General features: G+C 36.8%; 1 protein-coding gene across 6 annotated transcripts in view; it reads right to left on the bottom strand.

Moving 5' to 3' along the window:
* Window positions 1-16,253, bottom strand: part of LOC127970684 (neurexin-1a-like) — a 127,018-nt gene extending 110,765 nt beyond the window's left edge. For all 6 annotated transcript variants that reach the window (XM_052573361.1, XM_052573362.1, XM_052573365.1 and 3 more), the window contains exons 1-2: window positions 16,155-16,253; window positions 13,698-14,767 (exon numbers count right to left, since the gene is read on the bottom strand). In XM_052573361.1, the coding sequence (XP_052429321.1) occupies window positions 13,698-14,406 (709 nt within the window). In that variant the 5' untranslated portion in view covers window positions 14,407-14,767; window positions 16,155-16,253. The remainder of the gene's footprint in view (window positions 1-13,697; window positions 14,768-16,154) is intronic.
* Window positions 16,254-17,014: the final 761 nt, after the last annotated feature.

Raw genomic sequence — 17,014 nt, 5'->3', positions numbered from 1 at the left:
GGCAAGAAGTTGGCTGATTTCTTCAATTAAGAACAACAGCCTCTTTTGCTTCTGCTGCAAATTGTTTTCCAAGAGGAACATCAATTTAACAAGTGCAGGAATGGCAAATTGGAAACATGCATGCAATGATCTCACATCATATGAAAACAGTAGTTATAATAAAATATTGCTGTTTGTGCAGAACTTTGTTTGCTATTGTTTTTTGTGTGTGTGTGGGGGGGGGGGGGGGGGGCGCTCGAAAGGGGTCTCGCCCAGGGTGTATTTCAATGTAGAACCGCCACTGTTTGTGCAACGTTTGGTGCAAAATGAAAAAGAAAATTAAATTACATAATTTTAATTTGCCATTTACTACACCAGTTTTAAAATGTAAAATGAATATTAATTTTAACGCTTTATAAGTTGCAAAATTAAAATGAAAATGTATTACAGAAATTATTAGATATGTTTAACATGTTAAAGCAAAAACTGTGGCAAAATGATCATTTAAATGCTATTTTTCTTAATTGCATTAACACTCACAGTCAAGACACTTACGATTGCATTTTCATTCGGTGTCCCGCAATGAATGTAGCAAAACTCAATGTGCGCATTGAAAATGCATTCCGAGCCGATCACGTGTCCCCGCCCTCGCGCCACGTCAATCATTGTGTGAACAAGGCGGGGCTTACAGAAGGTCAGAGACTCAAGTCTCAAGAAGAGGATTCAATCAAGTGAGACAACATAGACAAGACAGTTGGTCCGTGTATGTTTTGATCATTTCGGTTTATGGCTTCAATATTTCATTCGGACTTGTGGGCGGAGCTGAAACGCTGCTTTCATCTGATTGGTCGAATCGGAGCGGTTTTCATCTGACAGCCTTCAGCTGAAATGTCTGAAACTACACTCACTGTTAATTAGCATAATATTTGAATCAGATGTCGCTGGGCACATAATTCGTGCTGCTGAGACCTGCAAATTATTTCTAGGTTGTAGTATTGTATGAATATTGTCCCACTGATAAATACAGTGCAAATAGTTCTGTCCCTCTGGATAACAGTGAAGTGGAAATTAAAATCAATAATAGACTGAACAGTTCCATGTCTGTAACATTTACCACTCTCATCTTTTAAGTCATAAGGCACTAGGTATGTGTGTGTGTGACATTAATAAATAATTGTAAAAATGAATATAGTTACATTTCTAAATAAAAATAGTAAAATTAGCTCTATGCTGCTAAGTGCTCCTGTAGCCTACCCCAGAGCGCCCTCTCGCGGCTGTAGACGGTAATGTTTTCTCTTGGTCTTGAATAAATGTGACATATAGTCCAGTGCGACTTATATATGTTTTTTTCCTCGTCATGACGTATTTTTGGACTGATGCAACTTATACCGAAAATTACAGTTAACATTATTATTATTATTTATTATGAGAGTAATTGACACAGACTAGAACTTTAATGTTTCACCCAATTCAGCTCATATCTTTAGACTCGTCCGACCCGTGTTGCTTGTATAACTGGCCAGACTTACCTTCCCAAAAAATCCTATTTAATTTTATTTCATAAATTTAACTATATTTATTTCCACTTTACTGTTATCCAAAGGGACAGAACTATTTGCACTGTTTTTATCAGTGGGACAATATTCATACAATACTACAACCTAGAAATAATTTGCAGGTCTCAGCAGCACGAATTATGTGCCCAGCTACATCTGATTCAAATATTATGCTAATTAACAGTGAGTGTAGTTTCAGACATTTCAGCTGAAGGCTGTCAGATGAAAACCGCTCCGATTCGACCAATCAGATGAAAGCAGCGTTTCAGCTCCGCCCACAAGTCCGAATGAAATATTGAAGCCATAAACCGAAATGATCAAAACATACACGGACCAACTGTCTTGTCTATGTTGTCTCACTTGATTGAATCCTCTTCTTGAGACTTGAGTCTCTGACCTTCTGTAAGCCCCGCCTTGTTCACACAATGATTGACGTGGCGCGAGGGCGGGGACACGTGATCGGCTCGGAATGCATTTTCAATGTGCACATTGAGTTTTGCTACATTCATTGCGGGACACCGAATGAAAATGCAATCGTAAGTGTCTTGACTGTGAGTGTTAATGCAATTAAGAAAAATAGCATTTAAATGATCATTTTGCCAGTTTTTGCTTTAACATGTTAGACATATCTAATCATTTCTGTAATACATTTTCATTTTAATTTTGCAACTTATAAAGCGTTAAAATTAATATTCATTTTACATATTAAAACTGGTGTAGTAAATGGCAAATGAAAATTATGTAATTTAATTTTCATTTTCATTTTGCACCAAACGTTGCACAAATGTATTGGAAAATGTAAATGTAAATACAGAAATGCATTGCCATTTTACATATTGCATTGTCATTTTGCATATTACATCCCAAATTGAATAATGCTACCCATATGCTTCCATACTTTAGGACACACACACACACACACACACACACACACACACACAGAGCGGTTATAATGTTTGGTTAGCACGGCACGGCCTGTGGCAGACTTTTCGTGTCAGGGCAACAATGCAATAAACAAGATAATAAAAAAAAGACATATTTCGCAAAGGAAATGGTTTCAAACAAAGCATGTTGTTGTGCTCTGCAGCAACACACAGCGGTGTTTACTGAACAAATTTATTTGAGTAAATGATTTGCTGACCCATTCATAAAAACAGTTGCTTACTTTTTTTCTGAATGAATCATCCGTTTCTAACGAATCCATTGATTAAATGACAGACCGACTCACTCATTAAGACAGTGGCATGCCGCCATCTAGTGACAAAGGACCATTCTATTTTTTTTAAATTTAATATTTCTGTATTGCAAATTTTATATTTGATGGATTTTTCTGGGTTAAGCCCCGGATCTCAACTCACCCTAGAACCGCCCCTGGCTCTACCCCTGAGCCACAGGAACACTCTAGGTGTCAGAGCACACTTGACAAAAAGTATGGCTGCCTCCAAGGACTTCTCTCTAGGAGTTTCCCTGACAGGCATCTGTGATCCGGCAAGCTGGTCCTCTCCACACACAATTGTCAGCTTTTACAATTCAAAACCTGGCTTCCTCCCCAGGTTCTCAAATCCACATGAATAGTGTTCACCTCACACACACTGGACAGGGATTTGTCATTCTGGCGCAATGGCCATTTTCGTTCCCATAGTGTTTTGATGCAGGCCAAAGTTATCTGTGGGGGAACTCATCAGGTTAAGCATGTAACCATGCTGCGTCTCTCTGCCATACTTCCTACATCCATTTCAGCACTACTTCAGTTATCAGGAGCTTACCAGCGCTGCTTCGGATATGCTCTAATGCTTCCTGGAGGCTTACATCACCCTGCCCCATGATGTTTTGCTCCTCCATTGGACTGATTACACATCTGCTTCAGAAAGCATTCATGAAATGAGGTGTTCCCATAGCATTCCAATGCAGTGTCTTATTCCCTTTAGGAAACCATAGTTAATGCTTAACCTGAGATGTTTTCATGTGGTGATGATTTTTAAATGATTTTTTAAAAATTATTATTCTGCTTAATCTAAGTATAGTTGATTTTAAAATAGATTTTTTAAAGTGCTGCATAATTAAAACAGTGTATGCAATATGCAACAAAGCAGAGCAGACGTGTGTCCATCATAAGCAGAGATAAATGTCTACAGAAGAACCAAAGATCTTTCAGCTTACAAAACATGGATCCCTCTAACCTTTTATCCCACTGCATTATGATCTGCTCAGTGTTTAATGACACTAGTGTTCACATATTACACATTCAATGAAATATACTAGTCAGTGAACTCAAAACGAGAGAGTCCAGCTGCAGACAATATTAATGCTGCAATGAAATGAGCATCCAACATTATTGTCGAGTTATAACTGTTGTTAACTGAGCCAACATATAACTAATCTACACTTTCAAAAACTGACCACTGAGACAGTATTTGATATACAGATACTGTACTACATATTAACTTTTCATTGAGCTTTAAAAGTGAAATGCTGTGAATAACATCTTCCACATTCACTTACAGACACTGAATATATAGAATCACATAATCTATTATTAAAGTTGAAAATGAATGTTCACATTGAACTCGGCTTGGTTTGCATCTTATTTGTTCATACGAAAATAAACATTTAGACAAAGTGCAATATAAAAATGAAAAGGTCTCTGAATTATTTAGCACTATAGCTATGCATAATAAGAAATGTGACTGCAAATGTTTGAAAGAATATATTTGAACATCACAATAATCCACAAGTATCCCATACCATTCCAGTCCATCAATTACCATGTTGAGAAGCCCAAAGAAACGAAACCTTTGAGATGTTTTTAATTTAAAAAAATTGCTTCTGGCTTAAATTTAAGCGTATCTGTTTAGATCTGTTTTAAACTGTACAAATTAGACCAAAGGACTATACAGTAAAATAATAATAATAATACGAAGAATAAAAATTATTAATAAGATTAATAAGATTTCAACAATTAAAATAAAGTATATTTTCAAACAAGAGATCTAAAAATATAAATTGATGGTATAACTGGGATGTAACGATATCAGAATCTCATGATATGATTTGCAATATTTAAAAAAAGACAAATTAATAATGAAAAAAAGAATCATTATAATTTGTATATTTTAAAGTTAAAATATTCTATCTAATGCACTTGGAGAGTTCAAAATTAAGCCCATGTTCCAAAGAAAACTAGAAAAGTGAGTGAATTTACTTGTAAACTCAACTCACTTTTTATTCGTGACATACTGTCTCACACCTGTTTCACACCGCACGCATAAGCAGGGCATATTTTTTTCAGCGCCCATGTTAATAGGTTAGAGCATTCACACCGCAGACACAGGCGGCGTAGCAGGAGCAGAGCAGAAGCAGCAATGTGGCAATCGTTTCGGAGCCGAGACTATTTTTGCTGCGCCGCTTATGCTGAATTAAAGCCACAGTGTATTGTTCTTCATCAAAATTGACCAGATTAACATGAAAAATAACAAATTCCACCATAAAATCATGTGAGGTGTTTCATGTATCACAATCATGATAGACAATACAACAGACCAACCCAGAGGTGGGCAGTAACGAGTTACATTTACTTCGTTACATTTACTTGAGTAATTTTTCGGGGTAACTAATACTTTTTGGAGTATATTTAAAGATGGGTACTTTTACTCTTACTTGAGTACATTTTTTGGGAAAAATCTTTACTTTTACTTCGTTACTGTGGGCGACGCTCCTCTCGTTACTTTATCTTAATGCACTAAATGTTATGAATGCTTCAGTTTATTCCAAACACGCCGTCTACTTTTCTCTGGACAATGAGCGATGCTCATTCGCGAATGATTCATTCTTTTGAGTCCATTCTGTTCAAAGGCTTGATCAAACCAATTGGCAATTGTTTCATGAATCAGTTTGAATGATTCGTTCAGTTCCCTGCCGCACGCGCTGAGCGTCTGAAGCAGTTCACTTCACTCAAAATTGTAACGTTTAAGAATATCAGCAGCATTGAAAACGGGGCTATGGAACTGCACTGAATAGAAAACAAATATGCAAAGGCTATTATTTGCTTGCGATGGAGATCCTTACTAGATGAACACCACATGTGCTGTCTACTGTTTAACAGGTACTAACTTGGGCTACATTCGATTACAGTACACGATACCACTGTGACTAGTTTGTTGTACGTGTGTATATCGGAGGGGAGTCAAGTTGAATGCAGCTTCCAAAAGACAAAAAAATAGCCGATTTAATTTTAATACAATCACACCTGTTCGAGTACGTTCAGCAAGTCATATCATCAGCTGCTAAATTCAGATCTGTGATCGCTTGCTGGCGCTGAGCCAGAGATAAACGCGTTTTAACAGCGTTGCGCATTATAACCAATCACACACGGTTCTGTTGAGCTTATTAAAGCATTGGCCAATCAGAGGCGTTCAGATGAGTCATCGCTGAAATGTCGGTGCTTCCTTCACTCGCTCACTGACTGAATACCTCTTTCCGGCGAATTCTCTCATCAGAAACAACAAAGTGCAATGAATCTATAATTAAGATATTGATTTCACAGTGTTAACAGTTTCAGTAATTTTAATGGGAGTTTCTGAGAGTGATTGAAATCTAGACTGTCAGTGAAAATGATCTTTAATAATGTAAATGTTATTTGCTCTCTTTCTGAACAATGAAAGATTAGTAGCAATTTTTATATCACATTAACTTTCAATGTTAAATTCACATTTAATATAAAGTCAGTCGTATTAAAAATATGTTACGGCATGACACCTATATCTGTGACTTAAGTAAACAGACAGGGTTTTATAATAAATTAAATAAATTGGAGTAAAGGGTGATGAAATATATACATTTATACACACATACATACATTACATACATTTTATTATATCTAAATACAAATAGGCTCCGTATATATGACCCAAAGTAACTAGTAACTAACTACTTAAGTAGATTTTTTATCCGATACTCTTTTACTCTTACTCAAGTAACTATTCAGACTAGAACTTTTACTTTTACTTTAGTAAATATTTCTATAAGTACTTTTACTTTTACTTGAGTAATGTTTTGGGGTACTCTACCCACCTCTGGACCGATCTTAATACAAAAAAAAAACAACTGTATAAATAGATAAACACATTACTACAGCACATTAGAGGGTTGTAAATTTCAATGCAAAGAGGCAAATTAGAGTAATTTTTTGGTCAGAAATTAATTATAATAATAATAATTTGTTAATGCCATGGTTGACCCACTATAGGTACCTGCATAGTTTTTCAACTAAATTGTATCTAGAATATTGCAGGTCATACCTGTGTACTTATTTTCAAGTTTTTCATTTAAAGAAATATTTAGACATGATTAAACACTAGATTTTGCAATGTGAAATGTAAAAAGCTATTTTTATTATTATTATAATTATACGTACATATAAATATACATAATGAATACAAGCAAATACTAAATTTAATCCCAAGTTTAAAATGGTGCTAAAAAGGCATTCAACTGTATTCAACAAAAGATTTTTAACCCCTTTTATGTACAGTAAACACATATGAATTGATATTGAAAAAATCTCACTCCAAGCTGAACTTAAAAGTTGGCAACCCTGCTATTTAAACCCCCAATTATGATTTATTAATTTTACAGACACACAATAGCTTTAAGAAATATATTCAAAATAGCTTATGCAACTCTAAGGCTTCTGTTAATTTTTATTTATTTTTTTCCTGACAGGGTCAGACATTTTTCTGAATAGCCAACAGATCTTGAAAAAATCGTGTAGGCTAAACTACCTATAAATGTTATTTACATAGGCTACCCACAAAGCAAATGTCTTCTGGCCCAGATCCGAGACACACAATGACTTTTCCCTCGGCCCAAGTACCACAAAGAATGACGGCCCGGAAGTGGCCCAGAACTGGATTAAAGACTCGGGCCACACATGGGCCATAACTGGCCCGAATCTCAGCCAGTTAATCAGCCTTAGCTGGCCCTGATCTGGGCCAAAACAGGTTTTATTATTGGGGCCAGTTCTCAGCCTTAAGTAAACCAGAATCCCCAAATCTGAGCCACACCTGAGCCTTATATAGCCCAGACCCAACCCAGGCAGCAAGCAGTGTTGACCCAGATCCGGCCCGAATGGATTTCACACGTATCTGGGCCAACACTATATTGCTGTCTGGGAATTTTAATATTTCATATTATTACCTAGTATATTACTAGGATCACAATTATTCATTTTGTGACATGCTTTAATGTAGACACAAACTATGCCAATAAAGTACAATAAACTGAATAGAAAATCAGACTTAAAACCCAGACATCATGTAACAATAAAATAGTATTGCATTGGTTTTTCTATTTATTTTTATGAAGAACAAATCAACCAATAAAGAGTGAGTGTATAAAGTATACAGTCTATAAGAGAAACGTAACAGATAGACTCATGTAACTTAATCATAAGAATTTATTACAGATGTGACAGAGCAGTATCATAGTAGTGAAGATGCATTGCAGTTGCAGTCCTCTCTGGCTGAATATAATAATAGTGTGAGGAGCAAAATACTATCCATATCCACTCCGTCAAGATGCGCGTTTCTCATTCAAAACACACATCACCAGAAACACGGCATGTCACAATCTCTGACGAAACCTACGAGAGCCAATGAGCGTTTGATATCGCTGCCGTAAAACTTGTTGTAAAACTTCGTAATGGCACATTTTTAAATAATCACTATATCTACAGAGTAAGGAGATACAGTACATATCGCCAATGAATGCGGTTTGAATTTGGATCTGTTCCTCACACCAGTACCACATGGATACAGGATTTAAATAAAAATAAAATACTTTCATGATCATTTTATTTAATGCTTGTTCTTGACAGCATAGTAATAAAAATGATGTTCTCTCTATTATAGATCAGTGTGTGTCCCATAGTAAACCAAATAAATATTACATGATCACAGTTAAATACTCTCTCTCTCTTTCTCTTTCTTTTCATTTAAGGATTCAAAGATTATTTGTACTAAGAATAATGAAATAAAATTTAATAAAATTATAATTAAGTGCAATTTAATGCACTTGACTGATTTGCTTAATTTTTTAATGATAATGTTTCATTCTGTTTTGAATTGCCAATTCAAAGACTACATTTTAACAATACTACACTTCATTGCAATGTATGTGATCATTTAACCATTATCATGCAATGTTGTATTTATCTTGTTTATCATGAGTCACATAATATGCTGCCAGATCTTAGCCTGATATGGGGCCACATATCACTGGACTTATCTGGGCCACACTCCTCCCACCAACAATTGGCCCTCATGCTGTTTGCCGGATCCTCACCTTTCTGTCATTGCCACACATGGCCCAGCTCTGGCTGAAAGGGTACATGCCATTGCCGACATTAGGCCAGCAGTGCCACCATGAAATTTATATTTCTTAATTATATTTTTGCTTTAAACAACAGTAGGAAAATTACAATACTTATTTCCTTGATTATTTTCTTATTTAGAATTTGGACTGCATTTAAACCGCTTGCTGTCAGCAATTCTTACCGCACTTTTAAGCTGATATTTTGACAGACACAGGAGTAGTGCTTTTATTTTGAAGGAGAACTCCAGCTTCAGTGAAAACATGCGTACAAAAATGTCTCACTACAAATTTGGTAAAATGCTTTAATCATTTGCTGTGAAAATAAAGCCTAACTGGTGGGCATTGTGTTCCCTTGCGTTAAACTCACAGCACATGCAATAAATGAGTTCACTGCATTCATTGAGAATTAGTGAAGAGCCGTACAGCTGCATCCTGGACCAGTTGCAATTTTGAAATAAAAGACTGGCTTACTCCCAAACAAAGTGCATTACAATAATTTGAGCGGGAGGAGACAAATGCGTGAATTACTATCTCAAGATCAGCAACAGACAAAAAAAGGCTTTATTTTTGCATTAGTCTTCAATTGAAGAAAGCAACTTTTCAACACACATTTGATCTGATCATCAAATCTTTGGGTAGAGTCAAATATTACATCCAAATTCCTTATCTGGGGTTGCCCATTTATTGACCATTGACCTAAAACATCTTTTATGTTACTGTCAACCAGGGCCGTTTGAAGGAATTTGGGGGCCCCAAGCAAAATGGACATAGAGGCCCCTGACCCCCGCACGCACGCAAAGCCTACAGGAACCACAGCATAGCCATACAGTTTAAGTTCACCCACACTTTAAATAAATAAAAAAGGTTTACAGTGCAAATACTGCTTGAAAAAATAGTTTGGTGGGAATTCAATAGTGATTTGCACTGCTTTTGTTTTCTAATAATATGACAGCACACACTTATCAGTTTAAACTCTGGGCTGTGCAGAATATCAGCTATAATTATAGAGCTTGTGGTACCTTGGCTATATAGAGGAGACATCAGCACTGAGAAGTGATGCATCTGTTGATGTTGAGGATGAAGTTGATGGTGTAGCTGGGAAAATAATTGAAAAAAAATTCTGAAATGACCTGTGAAGTACGTTTTACCATTTCACTGTTAGCATATTGACAGAGGTCACTATTAGCAGCTCAGGGGTGCGTTTCCCAAAACCATAGTTGATAAGTTAGATGGTAGACACTTTGTAATAACAATCATTAATAGATGGTAAATTGATAGTTAATTAATCTTTAATCTTTGTTATTTAACTGTTAGCAAACAGTATTTTTACTTATTATAAAGTTTACTGAAAAATTTAAGATATGTTAACATTTCCATATTTTAATATTAGAAGGGAAGGGATGCAGGCAGCTGCTTTCACTACCAATGCTTAAAAACATCCCAAGCTAATGTTTGATGCACGGAATTTATTGTGTGGTTTCCATAACCCCCATTTGGTAAATAGATTATCACGGTGGAACAGTATAGCATGCTATTTGCTATGCCACTTTCATCTAGGGCTGTAGCTATCGAATTTGTTAGTAATTGAGTATTCTACCAAAAATTCCATCGATTAATCGAGTAATCAGTTAAAATGTGTTTTTGCTTATTAATATTAATTATGCAAGAGAAAATAAGACTCCTGGGTCTCTTAAAATGAACAACTAAGTTTCCTTTTTTAGAAATGTTTTTTTTTTTTTTTTCTAAATGCATAGAATGCAATGCATGCATCAAAAATAAACATTTAATTATTACCCATTGTTTCTCTGTCTGTACTTGTACTGTGAACAATGACAATAAAGTTGACAGATGAATTAAGTGCATTTAAGTGCCATTCAGTTTGGGTTTTAAATAAAGCATTTTCTGAGATGCACATTAAACATTAAACACAAAACATTAATTTAATTTATATTTTAATTATTGAAAATTAAGCAAACTTAGCTTTTTGGTAAACAATGGGGATTTACTATTAAAAATAAAACATTGAAGAAATTTTGTGTGATTAAACCTTAAAAAAAAAAACGTTTGATTGTTTTTAGTAGTAGGCTATGTACATTCTGCTGAACAATAGTAATACATCTCTGTCAAATACTTGTCCAAAACAGCACTTTTATTTTGACGAGTTGACGTACCTTTACAGTTCTGTGTATGTGATGTGACGCTAGTTTTATTCAAATCAAACGGTCAAATGCTCATGAAGTGACAGTCAGAGCAGTTCTGGAGATGTTGTTCATGTGTTCTCGTCTTATTTAGCGAGACAGCAGACGCTGAAATTACCGTGAGTGTCACGTGCGCTTCAGTGTGTGTTAATAAAGGAAGTCACGCTTCTGCTCCATTCATTAACAGAGACACGCAGAACATGCAGGATTCATATTTAAATAGACTGTTCCGGCTTAATATTTACAGATATTAGTCCATCACGTGAGATCACGTGAGATCACGTGGTTGGCTGGCTGCTGTCAGCGACTACTGAGAGGGGCCCCCTTGAGGGGGATCCCGATAACAGTGTCATTACACGATACTGCATTGACGATCAAAGGGGCGCTCACACAGTGTCGTTGCATTTTATTCTTAACCAGTCATTGTCTTGGGCCCCAGGCCAGCTCAGGGCCCCAAGCAATTGCTTTGTTTGCCTGCCTTGTCGCAAGGGGCCTGCGGTCAACCTGCTGATAAATCCAAAATTCTGGCATGAAACGAGACTTAGGTCTCTGCAGAGCAAAAGTGGGCGTTTATGACCATGTGGGTGTTTTCAAACTGCTGGGTGTTTCTAAATCATGCAATCTAAATGACCCCCCTTACCCAACCCCACCCCTAGACCTAACGTCACTATGACGTCAACCAATCAGGTATCATGGTGTAAAAACACCCTAATCTGGTAACTCCCATTACTTTCCTGCAGAGACCTATACTTGCACGAAACTCAAGATGGCACAGTCTGATAGGCTAACAAACTCGATCTGACTTAATGACACCATTACACACGGAGCAGCTAATTGGTTATTTTTTTATCAGCAGCCAGTGGCCTTGCTGCTCAACATTTGAATACTTGGCTAGTGCTTGCTGTAGAAGTTAGAGCGTGCTTCAGAAACATCTGAAATTAACACCTAAGTAAATGCTTTTTCACTGTCCATATTGTGTGGTATGCTGAATTGATTTCAAGATTAGCAACCATAAACACATTAACATTATCATCTACATTACCATGCCAATGCCTCCAAGGGTTGTCATGACATAAGTTTAGATTTAGGTGCATTTAGCTGGAGACAATCTTTGCTCTAACCAGCACTTCACCTCCACAAGACGTAATAACAAAGATGAATGAGAAATTAGTCCTCCAGGTTTAATAGGCAAATAAATCTAATTACTACTTCAGCATGAAGATGATACAACTTGCTTAAAAAAAATAAATAAAAAAAAACAAGAGCTAAGGGCAAAGAGCATAAAGAAAACAAAATAAGTCCCAAAATGGAGCCTTGAGGAACTCCACATTTAATAGAAACAGCAGAGGATGGGAATTCCCCCAACTGTTAAGGCAACTGTACATGGTGTGTATTTGAAGGTCGGAACTTTGTGAGCCCTCGTCACATGTCACGACTGAGTTTATACGAAAATCTTACGGAGGCAGTCATACACGACATGAATTTTCTACGATTTTATAAACTCTGACGTAAGCATTACGATTTGTGCCATTCATGAAAATAAGGATTCTGAAGACTAAATAGTTTTCTTTGTGGCAGCTATGGCTTGTGAAGTCCAAAAAATAAAACGAAGACATGGCAAAGAAAATGGCTGAAAAGCAGAGAAAAACATGGACTTTCTGTTCTTCATAAACTACTCGAGGTATGAAGGCTATTTGAATTTCTATCTGAATTTCTAGTCGTTTTGCCAAATACTACAGGTTTCTTCATTCATACAGCTGAACTGCAAATTTTGCACAATTCGGAATAACAAAAAAACAGAGCTGTATAAGTAGATTACTATATAGACTATTTATATACATAATATGTGGGTTTTATCATCTCCTGATTGGTCAACTTTAGATGGATTGCCAAATCGTCTCATACACCTGCACAAATATGCCACAAATTTAAACTGACAGTATCCAATTTTTTTTGACATATTTGAAAATTATCAGGAGGTCGTGAGATGCTTGTGACGTTCTCGGATCGGCCCCTTTATTGTTCTTACATGTTAAGAGCTGCGCCCATGCAAGCATCTGCAATTTTCTCCCGAGAGAAAAAAATCACCTGAGAGCTCGTACGACAGAACAAATTGCACCATGTACGCATGCTTTTACTGAAAATGATTTTTCCCTTAAATAAGAAGAAAAACGTTTTAAAACAGTCCCTCTCAGACTCACAACAGGCTCTAAGCGCTCATTAAGAATATCATGATTTATTAAATCAAGAGCATAATTAAAGCTCCTCGGCCACCAAAATCCCCAATGAGTAACAATTCATTGGTAACACATATTTGTATTTTTAAATTTTTAATTTTGGTAATTTTAATTCATTGCAGAGGATTAATTTATTAGCAAGTGATGGAATTCTACATTTCTCCAAATTGGTTCCCTTGAAAAAACTAACTCCTCTTCATCTTGAATGACCTGAGGTGAGCACATTTTCAGCTAATTTAAAGTTTTGAGGGAACTCTTCCTTTTAAGACAGAAATAGTCTAGGCTTGTTAACTGATTTGCAAACCACTTGCCATTTTATCAATCACGTGCAATGTTGCAGAATCAAGATATCTTACCTTCGCCGCAGTCCTTTCCCTGATAGCCGGTTTCAGAGCAGTCACATGTAGGCTCATTATTGACAACACTGCATACACCTCCGTTTAAGCACATGTTGTGTGAGTCACAGAGGTCAGTGCTTACCCCTTCACTGTTAATGATGAAAGGCTCTGAGTTGTTGACTTTCAAGTCTGATATCCAGCCCATAAAGGCAGTGTGATCCTTCACAGTGTCCGATGTCAGCTGTAAAGACATCAATATTAGTTCTGGTGGAATCCCTCCAAAGAACAAGTGACTGAAGACAGTCATATCCCGCCTTTTGGACTTAACTTCCTGCCACTTTATTTCTTTGTCAACGATGAGTGTAGTGTTTCTGAAGCTCCTCTTGATTGTGACTTCATGCCACTGGTTGTCACTGATGACAACATCTGAAAGTATGGAAGCAGGTTCAGCACAGAAAATAGAAAAGCGTAGTCTGAGTTTCCCCTCTTGTATGTGCAGCTCGAGGAAATCGCAGAAGCCTTCATCATCAAAGTACACCAGAAGTCCTTTTAAATTCTTGGTTTTCATGCTGAAGCTCATCTCGCTCTCACAGCAAGCGTTCCACATGGGGAACGAGGCCCACTGTCCCTCTGCGCCAGTAAACCAGAGACTAGCTCCAGCTTCCACAGCACATACAACCAGTCCAATCCAGAGGAGATGGGTACCATGTCGCATTTGAAGAATCATAATGTAGTCAGGCTGAGTTTATAATAATTTTAGTAAGATTTTGAATGGATAAAATATAATAGTGACCACAATTTCCAAATCACATAAACCACCTGACAGTCTCTCTCGGGATGTTTAAAACATCTACAGAGACCATTTCACAACTTTTATCCTCATGTCACCTTAATTGTGTTCTGCATTTTATTTTTTTTCAGTTATCATCCACACTTTGCCATATCCGCACTGTTCAGAGTCATCCATCATGTTACTATTAGTCTGAAACTGTGGTTTTGACCATAAGTGCTTTAAAGGGTTAAATCCTCTTTCAGCAGAAGCAGGCAGCAGACGTCATCTCTGATCCATCAGCATACGGCCATTGACACTGGAAAAAAAAAAAACATAATAGCAGTTCATCTGACAATGGTTCTGACATCATTACAGAAGTGTTTCCCATCCCTTTTCCTGGAGGGAGACCAGTGGTAAACATTTTGGATATCTCCATTATCTGACTCATCTCTTTCAGTTTTTGGAGTTGAATCAAGTGTTAGTAATTAAAAAGAGTTTGAAAATGTGTAGTGATGGCATGCCTCCAGAAACCTGGTTAGGAAACACTTATTTACACAAATCCTACTATACAAACATGACTGTTTTACTATTACTTATTATACCTGACTATGTGTGGCCTTCACTGCAGTACAAGGTGTTTTTTTTTTTTTGTTTTTTTTACTGAAACTAAGTGACTGAACTGAAGTATTTGCCAGGATTTGCATAAAAATACACAGGTAAAGGCAAACTCCCATTTATTATATTTACTTTGGCATTTCATGAATTACAATGTATTTTGTCTCTCTATCTCTCTCTCTCTCTATATATATATAATTAAATACCATAGTATATTTTAAATACAGGTATGTTGTAGAAGTAGGCTACAACATACTTCTGTTGTACTCCCAAAAGTGTGACAATATGCCCCACTACAGGTGCAATGTGTTTAATTAACTCAATCCGTTTTCTTTTTTTTTTCCCTTTTTTTTTTCTCTTGTGGGGAAAACGGTGGTAATGTAAACAAGACTTTAATGGAAGGGGGGGGACTTACCTAACCTGACAATTACTAGAGTATAAGACGACATGTGGCTACTATCCCCATCTCTTTTATATATTTAATAACCTCTGTACATCACCGACTAGAGCATCAGCATCGCTGCCGTTAAAAAGACTTTTTCTTACAGCAATAGCAATCCAGTGTTCTGGATGACACGTTAAGGGCGTTTGCGTGTCTTACATAGTTATTAAAGCACAAGTCCACAAGCTCAACCTCTCATTTTCAGACGTGTTCGATAGTAAAACACAAAGAATAGAACAGAGATGTACAATATCTGTGTGTTTGTCATGAATGGAGCTCCAGATGTAATCGCTGTGATCAGAGGTGACGCCCCATACGCAGCTCGAGAACTCCACATGAGCTCATCTTCTACAGAGGAGCATAGACTTTAAAACCCTTCGTGTTGCATGTTAAACATCTTTTAAAGCACGTATGTCATCAAACAGCAGTGATCCAGCTCCCCTGAATCCAGTGAGTAAAGAGCAGATCCATTCGGACAAAACCGAAACTATATTCATTATCACTGCACGAGCGCATCTGGAGTGTTAATGAACGCTGATTCTGTGAATAAATGTCTCGATGTGCATCTTTATGGCATTTCTGCAGAATAGACTATTACACACAACACATACACAGAGCCATTTGAAATGATAAGAAATCTGTTTACCCAGCACGCCGAGGCTCTCGTCCACTGATGAAAAATGTAGTTTGAGTAATTGAGGTAAAGCTGAGATGCGAGTAAATGTGCGGCAGGGCTGTAGCGCTGACACACACCGGGTCACGTGACGCGGCTCCGGTCGGGAGGCGCTGCGCTCTGCAGCATCTTCAGCACTTCAGTCAATGCAAAGCCCGCGATGATGTCAACTAGGCCTGCTATCGCGTTTAAATCGCTAATGTTCAGCACTGACCTAAAAGCGCCATGCTGGCATCATTATAACGAACCCAACGGAAACTGTCAATTATTATTATTATTATAAAAACAAATAGCCTATATAATTATTAATTAAAATTAATATTATAATAATAGTACTTCTTATTAGTATTAATATTAAAAAAAAAAAAAGAATAATAACTGGAATTATTACGAATCTAATAAATAAACACCAATAATATTTCAGAATAACCTAAGTATGTTTTAGAATGTTATGAAAAATAATTCTTATTCATTCTGTCCATTTGTTAATCTCGTTAATCTGGACTCCAGGCTCCACACATCATTCACTGTTGCTGGTCTGTTAATTAATCACACCTGCACACAAACAGCATTCTCATCGAGGGATGCTAGGCTACTTACTAACCTCACAATCTCTGTCATTCTGGTGTCTTGCATTCACAAGTTTATGTGACCCTGCTTCTCTCACACAGTGTTTTAATCCTCTGTGGATGTTTCCTCCATCCTCTGTAGACCTACTGTTGTCATCTTTGCTCTCTGCTATTCATCCTACTGCTGTGATCTGCTGTTGTGTGCTGTGTTCCCTCTTCAACACCCAGTTAAACTCACCTGACTACAATCTATTTTTTTAAACA

The sequence above is a fragment of the Carassius gibelio genome, chromosome B13 (genome assembly GCF_023724105.1).
Source record: "Carassius gibelio isolate Cgi1373 ecotype wild population from Czech Republic chromosome B13, carGib1.2-hapl.c, whole genome shotgun sequence".
NCBI classification, from domain to species: domain Eukaryota; kingdom Metazoa; phylum Chordata; class Actinopteri; order Cypriniformes; family Cyprinidae; genus Carassius; species Carassius gibelio.
This window is presented reverse-complemented; position numbering and strand designations above follow the sequence as displayed.